Source organism: Ictidomys tridecemlineatus, chromosome 1 (genome assembly GCF_052094955.1).
Source record: "Ictidomys tridecemlineatus isolate mIctTri1 chromosome 1, mIctTri1.hap1, whole genome shotgun sequence".
Lineage (NCBI taxonomy): Eukaryota > Metazoa > Chordata > Mammalia > Rodentia > Sciuridae > Ictidomys > Ictidomys tridecemlineatus.
In genome coordinates, this window is record NC_135477.1 from 88,425,262 (window position 1) to 88,440,472 (window position 15,211).

Sequence of the window (15,211 nt, forward strand, 5' to 3'; positions counted from 1 at the left end):
GATCTGAACAGACACTTCTCAGAGGAGGACATACAATCAATCAACAAGTACATGAAAAAATGCTCACCATCTCTAGCAGTCAGAGAAATGCAAATCAAAACCACCCTAAGATACCATCTCACTCCAGTAAGATTGGCAGCCATTATGAAGTCAAACAACAATAAGTGCTGGCGAGGATGTGGGGAAAAGGGTACACTTGTACATTGTTGGTGGGACTGCAAATTGGTGCAGCCAATTTGGAAAGCAGTATGGAGATTTCTTGGAAAGCTGGGAATGGAACCACCATTTGACCCAGCTATCCCCCTTCTCGGTCTATTCCCTAAAGACCTAAAAAGAGCATGCTACAGGGATACTGCTACATCGATGTTCATAGCAGCACAATTCACAATAGCAAGACTGTGGAACCAACCTAGATGCCCTTCAATAGACAAATGGATAAAAAAAAATGTGGCATTTATACACAATGGAGTATTACTCTGCATTAAAAAATGACAAAATCATAGAATTTGGTGGGAAATGGATGGCATTAGAGCAGATTATGCTAAGCAAAGCTAGCCAAGCCCTAAAAAACAAATGCCAAATGTCTTCTTTGATATAAGGAGAGTAACTAAGAACAGATTAGGGAAGAAGAGCACGAGAAGAAGACCAACATTAAACAAGGAGGAGAGGTGGGAGGGAAAGGGAGAGAGAAGGGAAATTGCATGGAAATGGAAGGAGACCCTCAGGGTTATACAAAATTACATACAAGAGGAAGTGAGGGGAAAAGGAAAAATAATACAAGGGGGAGGAATGAATTACAGTAGTGGGGGTAGAGAGAGAAGAGGGGAGGGGAGGGGAGGGGAGGGGGGATAGTAGAGGATAGGAAAGGCAGCAGAATACAACAGACATGAGTATATCAATATGTAAATCAATGGAAGTGTAACTGATGTGATTCTGCAAGCTGTATTCGGGGTAAAATGGGAGTTCATAACCCACTTGAATCAAAATGTGAAATATATCAAGAACTATGTAATGTTTTGAACAACCAACAATAAAAAAAATGCATGTATAAAGACAAGAATTGGTGAGGTATGAAAAATTGTGCTCTATATGTGTAATATGAATTGTAATGCATTCCACTGTCATTTATTTTTAAAAATCAATTAAAAAAAAAGAACTACTAGGTCAGATGGGCATGGTGCCACATGCCTATAATCCCAGTGACTCGGAAGGCTGAGGCAGGAGGAACATGAGTTTAAAGCCAGCCTCAGCAAAAGCAAGGTGCTAAGCAACTCAGTGAGACTCTGTCTCTAAATAAAATACAAAATAAGGCTGGGGATGTGGCTCAGTGGTCGAGTGTCCCTGAGTTCAATCCCAAGTACCCTCCCTCCAAAAAAAGAACTACAGGTCAAAGGGTACATATGATTAAAGTTTGAAAGATATTGCTAAAATGACCCCCAAATTCTAAGCCTATCTGTATTCCTAAAAAGAGCATATACATGCTGTTTCTCCAAACCTTCATAATACTGGTTGAGACCAAACTTTGAAATCTTTGATAAAGTGTAAAAAATTTGGTTCCAATTTCATTTTTAATATCTCTACACTATCTGTTTTTGTTATACATTTTAATTTATATATAATAAGAACTGGCTGTGACTATTAGAGATAGGTTATCTAAACAATATAAATGGGACAAATTCATGATAGAATTAGGCAACTTAAAAACATAACTCAGCCCAGCATGGAAACACTACATTGAAAAATGACAGTAGTTTAATATTCATGAAGTCTTACTTCTTGTTTCTCTTTTCCTAGTGCAAACTTATCTAGTAACAAAGTTAGTTCCACTATTTCTCTTCATAATGCTGAAGGATTTAAGGGGAGTGGTGACTATATATATTTGCATAGTTGGGTGAGTATACTTGTAGAATTCTAAATTCTCAGAAGATTTGCTGGGACAAAAATTAAAATGTTGATATGTGTATTCAAAAACTGCATTACTCATCCCATTCCTACCAAAACTATGGCAAGTAGAAGATGGTGATGTCCTTCCTATTTCCAATTATTTTCTTAATTCCTCACCTACCTGGGTAAGTTAGATGTGTCAGTTCCTGTAACTAATATCTCACAGTATAGAAGCCATGAGCTATTAATACTTATATAGTGAAAAAATTACAATGTATAATATTTTAAAATATTATTTTAAGATGAATTTTATATACTTTTTGGCCATCTATACTTATTCATGTGACACAAAACTAATAGGCTGAATAGATGAAGATACTAATATTACTAATTTCCAGTTTTCTTGCTTTTTCATTTATAAATATTTAAAAATAGATTTTGGTAAGTTTGGGGACATGTAAATAAAAGTTTCATTAAAAGGAAAACCATTCTTACTCAAAACTGAAGAAAAGTTTTATAATACTTACAATCATCTAGATCCAGAAGTGAAACATCTTTGGTAAGAAGATTTCTATCTTGCTTCGTTTGTTTTCCTATCTCCTATAAAATAAACATTTTATTAATTTTATCATGTTTTGTCTTAACAATCTATGTTAATCTACTTATAAAACAAACTTTTTTCTCAACCTTACAAATTAAGTTTCTGAATGATTATTAAAATGTTTTTCTGAATCACAATTTGTGTCTCAATTAGCACACAGCATTTGGACCACATTAGGCAAACTGTAAATAACTATAATTAACTTCTAAATAATTTTTAAATATTTTGTGTTTAAAGATTATGAAGGACCTTAGAAGAAAGTTTAAAGGTAATAATTATTTTATAACATGACAAGTTTCTGCAAACATAAAAATGTAATGTGACTCTTTGGTAGAAAGTGCACAAATAGTCTTGAAAATAATTTTTAAACTACTTTATTAATAAAGAAAAAGAAATACTCAAATGTCACATGCACAGCTCTAAATTGCTGTCAGATTTGTGATGGGTTAGCATCTTCTGATATGGTCTGTGATAGGCACTGTACTAAGTACTTGGTACTTTGATATTGGGTTGTGTCAGACTCTTTTGCCAAAGGTCTATGTATGACATTAGCACACTCTTGTTCTCTGGAGGAGTGGAAAAGGATTCACTTACTTTTTTTGGGCTATTTTATAGACAGAACAGATATTTCAAAATATATCTGCTCAAAAGTAGAGCTTAGCCCACTACAGATTTGCTTATTAAGCTTCCTACATTTATAAAACATGTATAACTATGGAGTACAACACAGTGTCCCTAGAGCCTGAGGTATTCACAGCTTGGTTACACATTCAGAAAATATTTGTACATCTAAAAAGAAGTTTAATTAAGTTCTGCACTGAGTAGCACTATTAACAACTATCAACAGAGAATAGGGTGTTAAATATATATCTGTGTCAAAGTTACTTATTTTTATAATCTATGCTCTTTTATTTCACATGAAAGTTTCTTAGGTTAAAAGTGAGAATTTTAAGCTCTCAATAAAAACTTTCTGTTAATTCATTCATTCATTCATTTAATAGATAGGTATAGAATTTTAAATGTGTACCAGATTCTGTGCTAAGCAATGGAAATAACAGCCTAGACCTCCAAAATCCCTACCTTCAAATAACTTACTATCAACTGAAGGGATTAAAAGCTTATTGTTAATGTAAACTGGTATAAATATATTTGAAGTATTCCTCTAGCCATGGAAACACATCACTAAAGTAAAAGGTATATTACCGCCATTTAAAGTGTTGAAGCTTACGCCAGCATGTACATGAAGAACGTTACATAAAATACATGGCATGCAACATTCTTAAATTATTTAAGTTCTGCTTGTTTTCTCCCTTATGCCAATACTCAGAAAATTGTTTTCCAGGTTCATACAATATACATTAAAACACTAACAAAAAGATCAACACTGATTTTCCTCCTCATAATAATTATTTCTGCCACTGAAAACTAAAAGTCATCTAGATGGGGTTTCTTTTTCATTCCTTATTTAAAAACAAAGCAAAGAGTATTTGTCAACTTCTCAAGCAAATAACAATGTTAGGGCTGGAGGAAAAACAGAAGAAATGTTACTTTTGAGGCTGAAATTTAAAAGTTGTAAGAAAATGAAAAGAGGTTCAGAATAAAAATGCCACTTCAACTAGAATATCATTCCTGTGAAAAAAGAACATATAATAAAAAGCACTTATCATCTTGTGACTTATCAAAATGCTATGCTGAGCACAATGGGTGTAGTTTCCTATAAGCTACAATGGTGCATGACTGTTTTTATGGAACTGTAACCTCCCCACCTGAAAAATTAGAAACCTATCAAATCAAGATAAAGTTAAAGCTGAAGGCAAGTCTATACCTTATTTCCTACTTGACAGCTAAGAATGTGTAACAATATCTATTACATACACATCAGGTCACACACAACACAGAACAGGGCTGCATGTGAAATTGGCATAATCTCTTATTAGAAGCCTTAAACAGAAAGAAAAAAGGCTTTCAAAAGGACAGAATTTTATTGACTTCCTGAGAACGGCAAATAACCAGTGACTGAAATACAACATTAGCAATAGATAATGGTCATTTCTACTGAATTGAAAAAGCCTTGCATTCCGAATCAAGGGTATAAAATGCTTCATAATGTGTTTGGCATTCTTCTCTTATATTATATTTCATTTTTCATTTTAAAAAATCCATAGTAAGTTCAAAACATTTTCATACTTAAAGGATGTACTATAAAAATAAAAATCTGAATTCTAAACAAAGAAGTTAAGAGCTCTATTCCATCAAACATTTCTCCATTTGCAATTCATCTTGGTAATAGAGACAGAACCTGGGTAAATGCATATAGGACTTGAGGCAGGAGATTTTTCTTGCTCAATGCATAATTCATGTGCTCCGCCTGCAAAGTGTGTAAAATGAGAATTTCACACCGCAGCATGAGCCATGGAGCTGCAGAGAAAAGGCAGATGAAATCATATTTTACTGTGTGAATTTTATTTCTTACCCTCCCAATATTTATACAAAACCATCATTGACAAACCAAACACATTGACAGATCACCCACTGTTTCCATTGTGTTAGTACTTGAGAAGAGATCAGGCAGAAAGATAGACAATTTGTTTTTGTATATTTTTTTAAATAGAGGATTAGGTTTTTAACAGCTGAGTGACTGTATTAGACTTTTATAAGGACAACAGTAACTGATCTTAAGATCTCACTATAAAAAATATCTAGTTATCAATTCATCATCCTCAAATCTCCATTTTGTTTCTATGGTATTCGATTATACACCTCAACACATCAACATTTTCAAAATGAAATACAAAGTCACAGGGTTAAGAAACTGATTTCTATTTAATGTATTTCATTTCAAATAATAAATAAAAAATCCTGGAAATATTTATCAAGTTCCAAATAATACAAATGAAAATATGTAACAATATACCTGTAAAGATTTTTTATGTATTATGCATGTTCATTTTCATGCTGATTATAAGAGGAAAGGTACATAGAAAAAAATATTTGACATGACAAGCATCAAATATGTTTCCATTGGAAAGAGGTTTGAAATTTAAAACTATAAGATAGAATAAGCAGTATGTAAAGTTTGTCAAACCCATACTGTGCTTCGAAATCAACAACGATTTGAGGATAATTTCTAGCTTCATAGGGCAAGGTATGTGAATGAAATATTTTCAATTACAATTAATACCAAGGACAATTTAATAATTCTCTTTTTTTTCAAGTCATCTGACAAATTTGATTTAAAAAATTTGAGACTCACAAACTTGTTTCTTAAAACAAAGGTACAATTCTAGTATATTGAGACTTCCTTATAAATTAAGAAATTTAAATGATTAAAATAAAGCTTTCCCCTATTATACTACACCTACTTCGATAAGAAGGAATGCTTACTGGTACTCCCTTTGTTTTAAAAGTCTCGGTTAAAATCAAATGATATTTCTGTTTTGAAGAACTTAAAATATGAAGTAAATTGGAAGAGACAAATCACACTCAAGAGGCAAAGTTTAGAATTGTTAAAGTAGAAACTAATACTCTTCAATATTCATAGAAGTTAGAGCAACATACATAATTACTTGTAATAATATAATTAAAGCTTGTTTCTTATTCTCACAGAGAAAAGAAAACCAACTGGAAATTATACATAATTATACATCTCATGCCAAAATTGCTTTATCCCCAAGATCTTTCACAAAAAAGATCTTTATCCACAAGATCTTTTATTAAGGCAAATCTTAACATTTGAATGCTAATAATCAAACCAGCTTGGTCTTCAAAGTACTTAAGAGATATAATCTGTTTCTCTGCATCTCTCAAAGAGTGGATTAGCAAAGTCCGAAGATACATAACCTGAGAGTACCTTGAACACTTCCAGGAATACACAGATGACAGTGTTTTTTCACAACTAGTACAAATATTAATCTTGATTCAAATACAGAAATGCTCTTAATGTTAAATGAAGATACACTGAATTTATTTATTTCACACTACCAGATTATTATACTTTAATTGCATTTTATGTAATTAAAATGTTATAATCTATAAAAGGAAAACATAAGTCATTCACAATAAATAATAATGATTTTAAATCATCATAATTTAATCATCAATTATCTAAATCTTCATTCAGCTGCTAGTACATATACCCTGTAAATATAATTAAAATGCTGCATCACAATTAAGGTGTGAACAGTGGAATAACAAGGTAACACCAAAAAAACAATAGTATGTAGGAGCACTCTAATATATTGGTTAGTTATAAGAACCCTGGAGCATGGCTTCAATAAAGGAAAAAAACCCTGGAAACATTATTCTAAGTAAAATTTTCACCATCTGTTCAACACATAATTTTTAACTAACAGAAGAATATAACTTAGTTATATTGCTTAAAAAATAAGATAAAATGATATAGATGTGAATATCTTCTGGACTCAATATGGTCTGTACTATTGATTTTCCTTCTGCTCTTCTGTTTAAAAATGTTTCTTTTTTTACACTCTTTTAAGTATGTGAAAGCACTTAAAGTATGGAATTATTAAAGGTAATTTTTATAGGCATTATTTGGGGAAAAAGAATTATTTCATAAAAAGGACCATTCTCAAAATATTTCTCAAATACATTTCAGAAAAGAACATCTACGCATAAAATATGCTTATCCATCAAAATAACTGTAACTGAAATAAGCTAATTTTCTTTTGTTATTACTGACAACATGTAACCTCAAATGAGGAGTCTTTCAATCAAATAACATGACATCTGAACGTATAACTATAGTTTTGTGCCTTATAGATCTACTGGGAATGGTATGGAATGAAGAATTGTAAGCAATTTAGCAATGGTCCTTGCTCTTTTGACTGTCCCTGGACCACTCACATGAGTGATGCCCTCTTATCATATATTTTTTTATTCCCTACAGTCATTCATAGGAAAGGTGGAGAAGCGGAAGGACCACAAGATGCCACTTCCCCCTAGGCTTATATTTTCTGTAATAACAGAAATGTGTAAAAAAAGAAAAAAGGCATAAAAATAAGAAGGAACCCAGTTTCATAAGAGAACCACAAATACTCCACTGGGATTAGAAGCTGGAGTGGGTTAGGACTAGAGAGGAACATTTAGACATACTAGCCTGAGGAGTTTTACTAACTCAAATGACAATTGGGGCACAATACAGGCTACTTAATCATAGTGCCCCCCCCTTTTGCCATGGGGTACCAAGGATTGAATTCAGGGGCATTTGACCACTAAGCTACACCCTCAGCCCTATTTTGTATCTTATTTAGAGACAATTGCTTAGCACCTCACTTTTGCTGAAGCTAGCTGTGAACTTGCAATCCTCCTGTCTCAGCCTCCCCAGCCACTGGGATTATAGGCATGGCCTCCATGCCAGACTCAGGACTTTCTCTTAATTTAGTATTTGTGCAGAAGAATTGGGGCTGGGAAAGCACAGATTTGAGGATGACCAACAGCAATGGTCTACAAAGATAATGAAGAGCTGATCTAGAATGGTGAAAATAAGAAAGAAGAAACAGTAGGAGGAATAACATAGAATATGGAGGCCTTGACAAAGGAGTCAAAGATCCTTATGAGAGAAAGGGAAGAATAATGTTGCCAAATGACAGACCATGTCCTCTGGCTGTCTTAGGCCTGGAAAACCAGTAGCCCCAGAAAGGCTCAAGAATTTGATCAGAATTTGGCAAGAAAAGCTGGAGCACTTGTAGAGAGAGATGTTACTATGAAAATAATCTAGTAGAAGCCATTAAAAACGTTAGAAGAGGAGGCAAAGAAAGATAACTAAAGAAAAAATCATGTCAATGTATTTGAAAAAGTGATGTGCACTAAGTAATAATTTGGAGACAATATTCATACTTGAGTGTTAGAAGGGGTAAAAAACTAAAGCAATCAAAACAATGAAAGGTCAATAAAGACCGAACGAAACAGATGCAGAAAGTTTCAAGTAGTAGAATTGTGATACCAAAAGATAAGATTACTATCCAAGTAAAGGCAGCTGGGCTTGGGGAAGGATCATGGCTATCTTTTCAGAGCAGTGTCTAAAGGAAGTGATAAGGTGGGAAAAAATTTCTAGTGAATTAAGAAATAATAGATGAATGATTTGCATGTTTTTTTTCTAAATTCTCACTCTGTTCCCTTTCTGCTTCCTTTTTCTCTTTAAATACTGGAGAAGACTTGAGTGCTGAGGTTGGCAGAAGAGAAATTAGTGGAGAAAGAGATTAAAAGCAAAAAGGAAACAGATGATTATTAATACAAAAAGTGAAAAAATGCAGACTTAAAACTTGAAAATATATATAAATTCCTTTTAGCTTTGTTTGTTCTGTAACTCTAATGCTATTAATCTTTCATGCAATTTACGTTCAAGTTAAAAAGTGTTAAAACTGCTGTTTATGTGGTGCTTCATACTGATCTTTCTCATTTGATTTTGTACCATAACACAGAAAAGAAACAAGGTAGGTATTAGCATTTCTAGGTTATAAATGAGAAACTGAAAAAATAAAGATATTATCTCTCAACAAGTAAAACACTATACTTATCTCATAGGAACACCATAAAATTAACTTTTTTGAAAGTCATATATTCAATATACCTCCAAGGTCTCATTTTTATGCTCAGCTTCCCCAAAACACATTGTCCAGATTGAAGAAAAAAAAGAGAGAAAGAGTAAAAAGTATAGATTTATTAGGCTGAAGATTTAAGGCATAGGAATTTTCAGCAGTAATACACTGTCATGCTAAATTAAGGTAAAGCACCCACCATCTGCCTTCATTACTCATAATTTGGAGCAGAAGCCACAACACTTGGTGCAAGGAGGACTTTTCCACAATTATAGAGTTGCCTATTATTAGAAAATTGGTACACTTGTAATCACTAGGTATACTCCAAGTCATTCAGAAAGAAATGGAAATAAATAATTATGGCAGCTCTGGGGTGGAGAATATTTATTACAATTGCTAAATTAAATCGAAAACAAAGAGGCACAAACCCTATCTGCCTATTATAGGTAGGAAAGGCATTCTAATATAAGAAAATAAACTGTCTAAGGAAAATCTGTACACACAAAACTATCAATAATGTGAGAAAAACCTGTATTTCTCAAGGATCTTGGCTCATTGTAATAGTTTAAAATTTTATGTTCTACTATCCATTACCAAGCAATCTAATCTGATTATTAAAATCTTCAACAAAGATAGAATAAATTGAAATACGGATCTAGGTGTCCCTGTGGTTTTTTTTTAACAGGCTCCTGAAGCTCTGCTTCTAATACTACATAGGTGCTGAAGGCTACAAATTTTCAGCTTCTAAAAACTTCATAAGAATAACTAACTTCAATTCCACTTCCTTGCCATTTGCTGATTTCTTGTTCTGTCATTTTTAAAAGCATAGATTTCTTATTCTGGATCATACTTACTGTCAGTTTCTAAAATCTCTTTATTTTAAATAATTTTAACTTTTTTGTGTAATTCAATAGAAGTAGAAAATGAGATATACCAAATTCATTGTGTGACAAGTGTTTTTTTTGTAAACTTTAAAAAAAATTTAGTTGCAGATGAATAAAATACCTTTATTTTAATTATTTGTGTGGTGCTGAGATGCCCCACACATGTGAGGCGAGTGCTCTACCACTGACCCACAACCCTAGCCCTGTGATAGGTTTTTATGTGAGGCCACACTAAGTCTTAAAAATCTCTAAAGGTTTAGGTTAATTTTTGAAACATAGAAATTTTTGATCATGTTACATATGGATACAAGATTTTAATAGAAATTTAATTTTCAGATGTTTTACTATAAACAATAGTATTAGAAATACAGCAAGATAAATACCAATTGTTTTTTATTTGTTGTTGTGGAGGTGCTGGGGATGAAACCCAGGGCCTTGTACATGCTAGGCAAATGGACTATTATTGAGCATATCCTCAGCCCCCTACCAATATTTGAAATATGCTTATTCTTTAACAATAAATCTCTGCATTGAGGAGGGCATCTATCTACTTCAATGAATTTATTTTCATCCTTGGCTATTCAGGGACATACAGAAGAAACTTAAGTTCATAAAACTAATAAGAAAATGAAAAAAGATATTGGGTCAAGATGAAAAGGAATTCAATGAACTATTGCACTTGAAGCCGAGCATCAATAGGATCCACTTACACAAAGTAAGCTATAATAAAGATCAGAAAGATAATTAGATCTGAATTGTACATTAATAACTACACATTTACAACTTATGTGTGTATTTTTTGCTACAAAGTAGATAAAAAAGTTCAGTGTTAAAAATGTTATATTGAAAACATTATTACTCTACTCCACAAGTGGTTCTTGCATTTGTTTTAAAATAATGGCTGCTACATTTTAGTAACTAAGTATATAATGTATACCTTTTAACTAAAGCTTTAAGAACATTCTACTATCTACTGACATTCTTTGTATTACCTTTAATACTTTTTAAAGCATAATAGTCTCAATTTTTTTTATGACGAATGTGCCTTCACACTCCTTTTTTGTGGGGGGAGGGGTACCAGGGATTGAACTCAGGGACACTCAACCTGAGCCACATCCTCAGCCCTATTTTGTATTTTATTTAGAAACAGGGTCTCACTGAGTTTCTTAGTGCCTCACTTTTGCTGAGGCTAGCTTTGAACTTGAGATGTCCCTGCCTCTGCCTCCTGAGCTGCTGGGATTACATAGCACTACTGCGTTTGGCTACATTTACACTCTTAAGGTTTAATACTACTTAGATAACTTCCATTTATTTCATTCTTGTTTAGCAAAACCCTCCCTTGTTATAAGCTAGCAAAAAATTTCAGTGGCAAGGGATGTGTTAAAAAGCAGTTCTAACTTCTCTGCAGAGTTGGGTTATAAGGGAAAGGATTATCTAGAGGAAATAAAATCACAGGTGTGAATGAATAAAGATGGTCAACTTTTGTTGTTAGTGACAATGTTAAATACTTCTTTTTTAGTTTCTTGACTTTCAACAAAACACTAGTTTTCAAAAATATGTATTGTTAATGAGGAAAAAGCTATAAGAATATTTATATTCTTTGTATTATAATAACTCTATAACCTCTTACCTTAGTAGTTTTTCTGGATTCATATTCACTTTCAGATTCTGATTCAGAATCTGAAGAACTTTCTATTGAACTAGAGTCGGCATCAGAAGAACCTGAAGTTTTAGATTTTTCATTTTTCTTCTTCCCATCTTCAGTATCACTATGCATATCAATAAATTTTAAAATTATCAATTGCAACTCCTTTACATAAACAAGTTTAAATAGTTTATACAACGTATAATAAAAATAGTTTCAAAATCCCACAATATATTAGTCAAATAATAATAAAGATAGCATTATCTATAACCAAATAAATTAAAAATACTTCAGATGCAAAGAACCATAAAATTACACTAAATGATGTCATCAATAGTAATAAAGAAAATAATTAATATGTTCAATTTACTAGAAATTAAATGCTCACAGTTACAAATTCAAAGATCCTAGGCTGATTTTAAAATGCTGTTCCTAAATACTGTTTATTGATAAATTTAAATATTTATGTATATACTTTTGCTAAAACAGCCTTGCACAGTATAGAATTTTTTCTAAGAAATTATACAAGCTTCCAAAAGTGACCTTAAATACATCATGTGAGAAAATGTTCACCAATTCAAAGACAATTCTTCTAATGCACTAAGTGTTACTGAAAATGGTAATAGTAAAATACAAACTTTTAAAATATCAAATAATGACACCTTAGTGCTTAATGGTATTCATTCATTTATCCACTCAACTAATATTTATTGATTATCGATGACATACTGGTACTGTGTTCGGTACTATGGAAATAATAAGGTAACACACGATCTCTGTGTGTCTACCTTATAGTATCTACAACCCACTGGAGGATACAGAGAAATAAGGTGGCAGTGACAGTATAGTATAACTAATAAGTAATGAAGTACAGTGTGCCATGATATCTATTCTAATTTGACCAAGATTAAAAATGCTTCATGGACAAAAAAAGGAGACAAAGAAATATAAATTAAGAAATAGGAAGAAGGCAGGCAGCCATGTAGAAAAGCAATCTCAAAAGAGAAAAAATAAAATGTGAGATGGCCAAAGAGAATTCTCTCAGGGGATGAAAGATACCCTGAGATGTATTATATTTTCCCCAAAACTGAAAGTCTGTTCTCTCTTCTCTCTTCTCTCTCTCTCTCTCTCTCTCTCTCTCTCTCTCTCTCTCTGTGTGTGTGTGTGTGTGTGTGTGTTACTTTCAAAAACCTACCTTGAACCAGGCGGTCCCAGGCATTCCATACTGATCCTACCAATTATCTTATTTATTTGTTTTTGGTACTGGGAATTGAACCCAGAGGCATCTACCATTGAGCCACATCTCCCAGCCCTTATAATTTTTTAATTTTGAGATAGGGACTAGCTAAGCTCTTAAGGCTGGCCTCAAACTTGAGATCCTCCTACCTCAGCCTCCTAAATTGCTGGGATTACAGGTGTGTGTCAGCAGGACTAGCTGATTATAAAATTAAGATGCACTCTTGCTATATACATTATTGTCCCATTTACAATAATAAAGTAATATTTAAGAAGGCTAAGGAAGCAGGAGGGAAGAAGTGAAATATGAACTCTAGTTTGTGTTAGTTCAATGTACATTTTTTCCCCAATGCTAAACTATTTACTATCACATGGAAATATCTTGGAGTATAAAATTCAAATGGAGCCAGAAATAGTAATGGATAATAAAGGCTGATTTTTGAAGATATGTAAAGCTTATTAAGAGCTTCAAAAAAATTAACATACTGAAAATGTTAAAAAAAAACAAGTTCTAAGAGATAGGCAGAAAGATACAGGGAGAGTAAATGATGAGGCAAGAGAAAAACTGATACTCCTTGAAATTGACTTTTATGGTAGAAATATGATTGCTCTTTATTAAAAATGAAGCTATGGCAACATGTAATTGTATATGAAGACTAAAAAATATGTTGTTTTTTCTCCCTGAGACAAGAATGGCCATTTATTATCTCCAATTCATTGTTTAAAGAAAGAAGTGAAAAATGTAAGGACTTAGAATGTATTCTGTTATGTAATAAACAATTCTTTCAAATTCAAACAAAAGTCATTTTCTGAAAAAAATGAAACAATGATATGATTATAAATTCCTAGCATATTGACTTATGCTATTTGAAAAGATATTTCATGCATTGATCAAAACTTTCCCTTTCTTGAAACAAGATACTTTTGGTAAACCACATAGTCTGATGTTAAACCAAACATACAGAATTTCTCTCTAAGATAAGCCTGTTACAAACCAAGCAGCTCTTCTGCTGCAACAAGTCAATGATTCTAAATATACTTAGCTTCCAGCATTTAAGATAAGATTTTAAAGGTAAAAGTGTTATTTTATTATGCATCACTCAATTTTGATGGTAATTATTGTTTACCTTACTGCTTAGAGTTTCAGATGTTAATCTAATGAAAAGAATTTACTGGTAACTAGGTTTTTAACTTTGCAATGATGAAAAGCCTGTATTAATTTAACCTACAGATTTCATTTGTTCTGAACAGGAAAAACAATATAAATCACTTTTAAAATCATTAAATCCTGACTTAAATTAATAAAGTCATAATTAGGGCATTATGCTGTGTTTGTTATGGAAGTGGCAGGGCGAGCTGCTTTAATTACTGTCTGTAATAAAAGGAGCAGAGAGCGTACTGCGCCCCAATCAGTGCTGTCAGCCACGACTGAGCCGAGCTGCAAGCTCATCAAGTGAGCGGGCAGCAGGCTCCCAGGGAAAGGGCCATCATGTCAGCAGAGGCCACTCGATGACAGCAGTGGGGAAAACAGAGTCACACAATTCAAGTTATTAGCCCCAATTACTCAAAATTTTAATGACACTTCAATACACGATAATGTTGTTGATAATGGGAGATCTTAAAAAGCACTAACACTTAAATATCTTATGACCGTCTTCCTTCACAGCCTTTGACTCTAATATTTGGATCATAATCTTTTTAATATAACATTATTTAGAAAAATCAATTGTCTTAGTTACATAATGGCAAAGTGTTGAAGGATTTAATTTTAGCCCTCAGCAAAATTGCTACAAAAGGTAATTAAGTGTTTCATGCCTACTGCTTGATCACTTAACTCAGCTTTCCAAGGTTATACCAATTTTCAAAATGTAACCCTAAGATTTGTTCAAGTTCAAAATTAAATCTAAGCATTATAAGTACTGGAGTAATGTGAACTAGTAGCACTGCATTTAAAAGGATTTAATATCTGTTTTGAGAGAAAATACAGAGATATTTTCTTACTCTTTCAATCAATAGGAAATATCTGTGGAGAACATACCACAGAATATTCTTTGAAGGAAATGCTGAAAAAATAATTTACCTTTTCCCTTTGTTTTTTGAATTCCTCGTGGCCATTCTTTTGTTTTCTGCTTCAGACTCATCTCCGCTCTCACTCTCTTCCTCACTAGAGGAACCCTCACTGCTGTCCTCACTACTGTCTTCTTCCTCTTCACTTCCACCTCCTTCTCCACTCTCACTTCCAGATTCACTCTCTGAAAAACATACCCAGAAGTTCTCTGAGTTACAGCCATTAAATCATATGTGAGGACACCTGTAACTGTCAGCACTGATCACAAAGAAAACCAGACACTGTTGCCTTTTAGTGGTGTGGACCCCACTCATTCAAACACTTCTATTTCTGCAC

At 32.8% G+C, this 15,211-nt stretch overlaps 1 protein-coding gene across 2 annotated transcripts in view; it reads right to left on the minus strand.

Annotated features, from left to right (window-relative positions):
- The window catches only part of Ap3b1 (adaptor related protein complex 3 subunit beta 1), a 239,841-nt gene that overhangs the window by 82,744 nt on the left and 141,886 nt on the right, over nucleotides 1–15,211 (minus strand). For both annotated transcript variants that reach the window (XM_005328985.4, XM_040271866.2), the window contains exons 19-21: nucleotides 14,888–15,059; nucleotides 11,557–11,695; nucleotides 2,412–2,484 (exon numbers count right to left, since the gene is read on the minus strand). In XM_005328985.4, coding sequence (XP_005329042.1) covers nucleotides 2,412–2,484; nucleotides 11,557–11,695; nucleotides 14,888–15,059 — 384 coding nt within the window. The remainder of the gene's footprint in view (nucleotides 1–2,411; nucleotides 2,485–11,556; nucleotides 11,696–14,887; nucleotides 15,060–15,211) is intronic.